Source organism: Orussus abietinus, unplaced genomic scaffold (genome assembly GCF_000612105.2).
Source record: "Orussus abietinus isolate OABI.00-Male unplaced genomic scaffold, Oabi_2.0 scaffold12, whole genome shotgun sequence".
Classification (NCBI taxonomy): domain Eukaryota; kingdom Metazoa; phylum Arthropoda; class Insecta; order Hymenoptera; family Orussidae; genus Orussus; species Orussus abietinus.
The window spans coordinates 800,937-808,614 of record NW_019395990.1 but is presented as its reverse complement, the minus strand read 5'-3'; the positions used below and the strand labels follow the sequence as shown (position 1 = coordinate 808,614).

Here is a 7,678-nt window from a genome sequence, read left to right as displayed (position 1 = left end):
CGTCGCCACGCCTAGTTAGCCGGCATTGTGCCTCTAGGGAGGTTTATGAACTGGAAACGAAACTCCAGGCCCAGTGACAACTTGATCGTTAACATCCTCGCCGGCGCATAAATAGGCATCAACCCTTCTCCTCGGGGACACCTGACGACTTCGAGGGGATCCCACGACTCCTCGATCCCCTTGCCAGGATGGCTCCTCCAGGACCCCGAAAAAGAGCCCAGCACTCGTCAAGAATGATATCGCCCCTCCGAGTCTCATATCGACGAGAAGCGTCCCAGTCAACGACCAGGACATCGCCGAGGTAAGTGGACAATTTTTTTCAAGACTTTGCAGGATGTAAAAATATTCCACAAAATTATACAGGACTTTGGGAAATCCTGCAAGGCTTTAATAAAAATCCTGAAAGACTTTACGAGTCTTTTGAGAATTTTACAATATCAATTACGATGCAATACCACCGAGAAAACGGTGTCGCGTGCCGATGTCGAGGGAACCACGAACAGGAACCCCCTGTAGGGTCCTAAGTAAATATTCATAGTACATAACGAAGCTCGAAAGCGAGCCGTCTTAATCCTGGGAGCAAACAGCATAAACGCAGATCCGAGCCCCGGGCTGGGATTTCGCTCCGTTTTTATGGGCCGACGCCGTCACATCGCACGTGGCTGATCCGCGGTAATATGGCTGTGCATTAATATTAAAACTATGAGACCCGTCCCGAAGGGTAACTTTTTAATTAGATTACGAGTGATCGGTGGTCCCACGTTGGTTTTATACATCGACACGGCCGAAGGGTGCACACCCAGCCGAGGATATTGGGTCGGGTCTCCCGGGGTAGGTCGTGTCCCGGGGTGGAATTATAGATTTATGAAAATGAGCACCCTCGTAAATTGAAGCTCCCGGTTTCGCACGCGCGAAATTACACGCGTTTACACGCCCGGCGTAAACCGGCCGCTCGACACCCACGTAAATTGAGTCCCTGAATGCCTGTTAATCAGCCCTTCCATCATTACCCTGGCTGTACTTTCAAAACCGTGGAATATAATTCCTTAGAAAATTTCCATACTCTACGGTTTTTAATTGGAGCCCTATTAATCACCCCTCCTATCATTAGTTTGACCGCACTTCCAAGACTGTGAAATTTCATTCCTTATGGAATTCCCAATATTCTCCGCTTTTTATGATAAAAATCGGGAAATCGTTCCACCTCCACCCGGGGGTATCATATACGTCCAGGTGGCCAGGTGGAAGCGATTCGGATCGTTTCCCAGCGGAACTCGAGGACGAGGATATCGACACCAGTTGCAGGTCCCCGGTGTCCTTTTCGTCGGATGGGGCGCATAAAGGATGAGCACATCGAGGGGAGGGCGGTATCGCGTGGTTTTCGGCTAACATGGTTCCCGTCCCGTATACGCAGGATCTCTCCTTCAGGAGGCGGAGCACCCGAAAAGGGCCTGGAGGGCACTCCGCCCACCAGACGCGAACTCGAGGAACCTGCGTGCACTAAACGCATTCCGGTCACGCAGGTCCTCTTCCAGGGGCCAAGAAACCGGCGTCGCCGTTCCAATCTCTCCGGGGTGAGATTGGACATCGCTGACCGGAGATCTCCCCGGAATCGTTACAAAGCGTGGACATTTGTGACGCGTCAAATTAGGGATTCCCGGCCGCGATCATCCGGCTCCGTTTATTTCAATTCCCAGGGGAAGGATCTCCTCTCCTGTCGGTCCTCGGGGCGCAATAAAAGCCGACTTATTTCCTCCGGGCAGACCTCGCGCGAATCATTACTTTTAACTTGGCTCCTGGGCCTGCCTCGTCATGTTAAGGCTATTAGTTCCTTGGGGAAAGGGTGCTCGAGCCGATTACCCGGCGTTAAAGTCTCCCGGGCCCTCTTGCGGGGTACGGATTCTCCTGCGGGAGTCCCTTAATTTCTCCTGCCTATCTAGGAATACCCATCGCGCGCCTCTATCTTCTACATATATCTCCTCGAGGATTAAATTATCACGTTGTTCCGTACAATTGGGACGCATTTACCGATATCCAACACTCGGATCCTTACGAATCCCGGGGACGCTTTAACGCCGCTGGACTTATAATTAGAAGACGGGGCTAGGAATTAATCATTCCCACGGATGGGCTCGGCGGTCCTAAATAATTCATTCCGGAGATCGGGGATCGCTTTAGGATCGGATGCAAATCGGATTCATTAGCCTCGAGCCAGCAGGGGCGAGGGAAATCGCGCTCCCCTTGGCGTAAACAGCGGCGGGGGTGTGTCAACCTCGTTGAGACGTCGTAGGGGTTGTTATTGCGCGGTTACACCGGCCCCAGGGTCATTCGAGACCCGTCTTCTCGTGTTGGCTGTAAATACTGTTACAAAGGGACCTCTCGACGGTCGATATACGAGTACTTCTCGCATGCATTACATGTATTGTCGCACGTATCGCGCGTATTCTCGCACGTGTTGTACGTATTGCATGTGTCCCATGTACTGGATGCATTGTCGCACGTATCGTCACCGGCTATTTACTTAAGCGTCGCAAACGAACAGCGGGCTCCGATTCGCCGGATTTCTATCGATCTGGATCACCATGCGTGACGTTAAACGGAATTGAACGAGCTTAACGAAGCGCTGTCATAATGCGAGGTGGTCCATTGTCGGGGCGCATTGCGTAACGAGCCCTCGGTAATGTGATGAAATGAACGCAATTCAGGGTGGATGTCGACTTTCCCGGGTTGTCCATACTCGAGAGCAGGCTCTGAAATCGATATTCGAATTATCAGTAAAATATTTAATTCATCCGCAATCCAGGTACACAATTAAATTAACACGGAGACGACGGGAATTTCCGGATGCGAGAAATTGTGAGGGCGATTTTTATTTTCTTCTTTTTTTTTCCCCCTCTTTTTTGGTATATCGGAAAAAGGGTTGCACAAAGGGAGGGACCCGGCTATGAGGGCGATGATTGAAAACGATACCTAGATCCACGAGGGAGCTTTCGCGAGGTCGGGGCTCGAACTCGGGGCAGGGCTCGGTGCCCTCGGGATTACAGAGATTACACAGAGATTGAATCACTTCCCACCCGCCCTTCGTGGCCGCCGAAATATGTCTCCGCCAAGCTGTCCCTTAATCACGGTGTCTTTACCAGAGTCCCCTTTTGCCCCCAACGTGCTATCACGCGGCCCGACGTGCCCTGATATCGCTGACGAGTATATACCTGGAACTGAGCTCGATAAAAATATCGTCGATTAATGCTAACGCTAAAACATGTAATCGGGATTTAACAAAGCGCATGTAACTCGTAATTGAATTCCCACTTACATGGTAAAAATGTCTTTTGTCTTCTTCCTCTTCGCCAGTGACTGGTAAGGGTGTCTGGAGCTCGGTAGAGTTTCGCACCAAATACATTAATGAAGCATGCGCGAACGGCGCGGAGTCCTTAACGCTTCAGTCTTCTTTTATCTCCCGTTAAAGCAAGCTCGGCCAAGAACCTTCTGGAAGTCAAACAAATCCACGGCACGTGCCGAACTGCCTGTTTGTTTTCCATCACTCGCGACCTGACTTTAATTTCGAATCCGACGTCCAAACCGCCTCGGAAGCTAGGCAGATACCGAATTCCATGCTGACTCGACGTCCCTCTTCGAGTCTCCTGTGGAAGATTTTTTTTATATTAAATATTATTCAAATAAGTCTCTAATAATTTCCATTCGAGAGGTGAAGTGTAGAATTTTATGAGAACCTTATGTATCTAAAGTGTATGAATTTTATGAATATCTTTAAAACAGGGCATCTCGCCTGGAAGGGAGGCTGCCTCGTAAAGACCAGCTCGCTGCGTACGCAATGCGGATAGATATCAGCGCCCTGTAATCAACTCCTGTTTAATAAAACTAGCTATGCCGCTCGCAGGAAATCATCCGCACCCCGCCATGGGCTCGCTCCACCTCGCAACCCCCTTACAACCCCTTGGCCGAGGTGCGTCACCCAGGAGCTCGGCTAATCTGACTTTGATTAAACTTTTAACAACACCTAAAAGGGTGCTAACCGATACCTCGGTTCCACCGTCACCTAAGTCGATTTTTATTACGTTCTGCCAGACATAAATTAACGGCCAGGGTCGAACAAGTTTATCGATGCCGAGGATTATCGGGGGAATTAGAATCCTCGAAGATGAATGCACTTCTCCTCCCGAGCGGATTGGATTAGAGAATCATGGAACGTGAAAACGGATTACGCGAACCGTTGTAAACTCTAAGCGCTTGATATGATAATAAATAAATAAGGCCGACTCTTCCGTCCTACCCTGTTAGAAATATTCAGTAAATTCATGCACTTTTAGTACCTAAGGTTGTAGCAGAATTATACAATATCCTAAATGTGACGGAGAATGTTATTAAATTATGGAGTATTTTTTTAACGGGGTAAGACACCTAGGGGGAGCATATAAGAACTTTCCGACACTTCTGTTAACTTCCTCGGCTTAATATACCTTTGTGCCTCGAGTGGAGACGTGCAAATATCTGAAATTTATAACATGGTTATTATTATCTCTTATGGTTTATTATTTGTTGAGCGGTGATCGGACGTAAAGGAATTCTAGGGCTCCTACTTGCTCGGTGGGTTACTATCATTCTGCATGACATGAATGTACTTCAGGAGGCTCTGTGGATATATTCTGTGCGCCTTTGGGACATAAATAACCCTGTTTATGATTATGGCTTGCTGTGTAGGACATGACGCATGTATGAGTTTAAGCAGGGTATGGTGTGGAGATAACAGTGTGCGACTCGCTTGGTCACTTGTCTGTGATAACGGGAAACTTCGCTGTCCTCCTTATGGTGATGACCTGCTTTCCTTGTAGATTAGTTGACAATACTCGGTGATTTATTAACGTACTCTGGACTGTTTACTTAATGTTCCTGGAAAGGACTTGTGCACTTTTTCAACGGAGGAATTTCAAATTGGGAAATCGCGCTTCGGTTTTAGGCGCGACTTTCGAATCGGCTCGTCTGTGGCGACATCTGTCGATGCGACCGTGAAGTTACTTCACGGTAGTTTCAGATATTTCGACAGTATTTTTACTTAGCCATTATTTTCTTGATCAATGATTTTAACGACTGAGGAGATATATATAAAATATATAAAGTATCAGAGAAAGACAGAGACGCACACGTGGGATTTATTCTATACATAATATAAACTTGATAAATATTTCAATACTGTGAACACGTTACTAAACGTAGCGTCCAATTATTAAGCATAAATTATTACGTATAAGTAACGAGTGTGTTATTAAATATATACAAAACTCTCGGGATGGTGCGAAGGGGTATTATAATCTTCTGTAATTGTCACGCTGCTGAGTTTGCGGTCCTGATGTTATCGTCGAGTAGATGAATGGTATGACACTGGCCAATGCCAGGCATAAACCGATAACTGGACGGTACCATACCCATGCAAATCCAATAACTAATAAGCTGATCGACATGGAAACAGACATAGTAAGAGATTCTATGGCAATTATTCCACATAAAAAGTTGGAATTTAAAATCAGCGTTTTCAGAATGTTTGCTAAACACGTTGCTGCCAGGAATAACACCAACCAACCTAGACCTCTAAAAATATATTATCATTAGTTATTGTTAATGCACTAACGATTAAATTATTGCTTTACCTAATAGTCCATGTGCGCCAATAATTGTGAACATGTTCCAAATGAAACATTTGGTCAACGGTTAATTTATGTTTTCTTTGAAGAAGGATCTCTTCTCTGTGCGATGTGTAATAAGGTACAATGGTTCCTTCCGATAACATTCCAACAACGGAATACACGTCTCCCACTTTTCCAGCATATGAGAATTGAATTCGTATATCTCCTACCTGTGAATTAATTATTTCCATTACGTTCGTTTTCTTCAATGATCTTTTCAAATTTTTCTTTGTATATATTTTTGAATGTTAACCAAAGCAGCATACCTGAGGATTCCAAAGATCATTACAGTGATAATAAAGTCCTGAATGAAGTTTAATATCTCTTCGCTCTGGTCTTTCATCACCAGTCACTTCAACAAAGTCAGTGAATTTCATTTTGAGTTCAGACCCAAGTGATATAGTTCCAATTTTTACTTCGTGTGCAATTTGTACTTGACTTTTAATAGGTATTTCCCTAGGGTTATGATGTCCAGTTCTTATATAAAATTGATCAGAGTCGATAAGCTTATCCTTCCATTCAGTGGTGTAATAATAATTTTTGTCCTCTTCCGTGACACCACCAAAACTAAAGCAGTACATTTTAGAAACTTATTAATACCAATAATCACCTTTTACGGCAATGAGAGACGTGTTAATTATTGAATAACAAATAGAAGTCTACCTTCGTTCCTCTTCAATTTCAATCCACTGGTACATTTGCACTCTTCTTTTTAATTTAATGGCAGCCATAATTACTCCATATTCTGGCTCAGTTAATGGCTCTGATATACTTAAAGGGCCTGTTAAATGTACAACACGACCCTCGAACTCAGGAAATGCTTTCGTCGGATTTGGCAGTGAGACTATACTGCGTAAAGCTTCATCTAAAGAATGCGCAACTTTAACCGCTCTACCCTGTAAAAATCCATTTTTTAAAGGAACATTTATTTTTCCCTTAAAATGTACCTGTTGGATACATACCTCATTCCAAAATAAGAGACACATGCCAAATGCAAATAATATTGATCCTATAATAGCGGTAAGCCACGACTCCTTAAATTGTTCCGAAACCGACATCGGTACATGTGCAGACCCCTGTTGCCTGTCAGAGACATGATTCCGATGTTCTGGTTCATTGTTTACTCGTTGTGGCTGTCCATTTTGCTATTAAAAATATTTGAATTAATTGGATATTACACTTATTCGCGAAAACAAATTTTAAGCCTCCGTCAAGCAAATCGATCACGAATCATTTCATTGGAATATTTACTAATACCACTGTTATCACGACGAATGCATGCTTCTTATGGCATTTGCAATTGCATAATCAATTTTTTACAGAATTAGTGCAATGGATTATATTCAGATGTACAATTCTTACATTTGTACGATACATCCTAATTAATGAATTTTCAATGGGGCAGCCAGTAATTTTATCTATACTATTTCATTCATAAGTAACAACTGTATTTCATTCGTGCACACCATTTTTCAGGCTATACAAGTAAACCTCCCGAAAACCGTCGCATAATCGAACAATGCAGGAGCGAACTGTTTATCTCGTGGTCATCTTCTATGCATCTGACATGGATCCAGACGAAAACTAACCTCTTCACGGGAAGATGAATCCAGCGCTCACTTTGGTTGAAGCTTAGACAATTTAAAAAAAAAATGGCTCATCAATATGCCACCCTTGTTTAGACTACACATATTTAAAGCTGAACACTCTTTCGAACTCGGTGGTTTCTGCAAACCCAATTTCAAATTATCTTAAAATCATTACCGTGAAATATAGGGGCGCACGAAATTATATCGACGGCCCTGTATAAAAAAGAACCCCCACGCAAAGTTGGGGTAAAATATTTCATTGCATCCTATTGGATCTCTAATACGTAAGAATGAACCAATAGGACGCGTTATCTTAAACATCTTGTACAGATAGAATTTACCAGTTTCTGGTCATTGTTCCAAGGAATTCGACCCATTTTTGGGCAAACT

At 44.2% G+C, this 7,678-nt stretch overlaps 1 protein-coding gene across 3 annotated transcripts; it reads right to left on the bottom strand.

The window, feature by feature from the left end:
* Positions 1-5,137: 5,137 nt before the first annotated feature.
* LOC105698710 (transmembrane protein 43 homolog) lies at positions 5,138-7,422 on the bottom strand. Of its 3 annotated transcripts, none has more exons than XM_012423182.1 (6): positions 7,289-7,422; positions 6,662-6,844; positions 6,363-6,595; positions 5,966-6,266; positions 5,664-5,869; positions 5,138-5,604 (listed from the first exon to the last, which is right to left on the bottom strand). In XM_012423182.1, the coding sequence occupies exons 2-6, from the start codon at positions 6,755-6,757 to the stop codon at positions 5,322-5,324; spliced, it is 1,119 nt and encodes a 372-aa protein (XP_012278605.1). In that variant the 5' UTR covers positions 6,758-6,844; positions 7,289-7,422; the 3' UTR covers positions 5,138-5,321. The 3 variants fall into 3 exon arrangements, with proteins under 3 accessions (XP_012278605.1, XP_012278602.1, XP_012278603.1); XM_012423179.2 differs by lacking the exon at positions 7,289-7,422 and adding an exon at positions 7,062-7,280; XM_012423180.2 differs by lacking the exon at positions 7,289-7,422 and adding an exon at positions 7,166-7,276.
* Positions 7,423-7,678: the final 256 nt, after the last annotated feature.

Bases quoted from the DNA above. Each gene is read 5' to 3' on its own strand.
- LOC105698710 (XM_012423179.2), bottom strand. The intron at 6,596-6,661 runs GTATGTATCCAA...GGATTTTTACAG, and splicing joins GTCTCTTATTTTGGAATGAG to GGTAGAGCGGTTAAAGTTGC. The intron at 5,605-5,663 runs GTAAAGCAATAA...ATATATTTTTAG, and splicing joins TGGCGCACATGGACTATTAG to AGGTCTAGGTTGGTTGGTGT.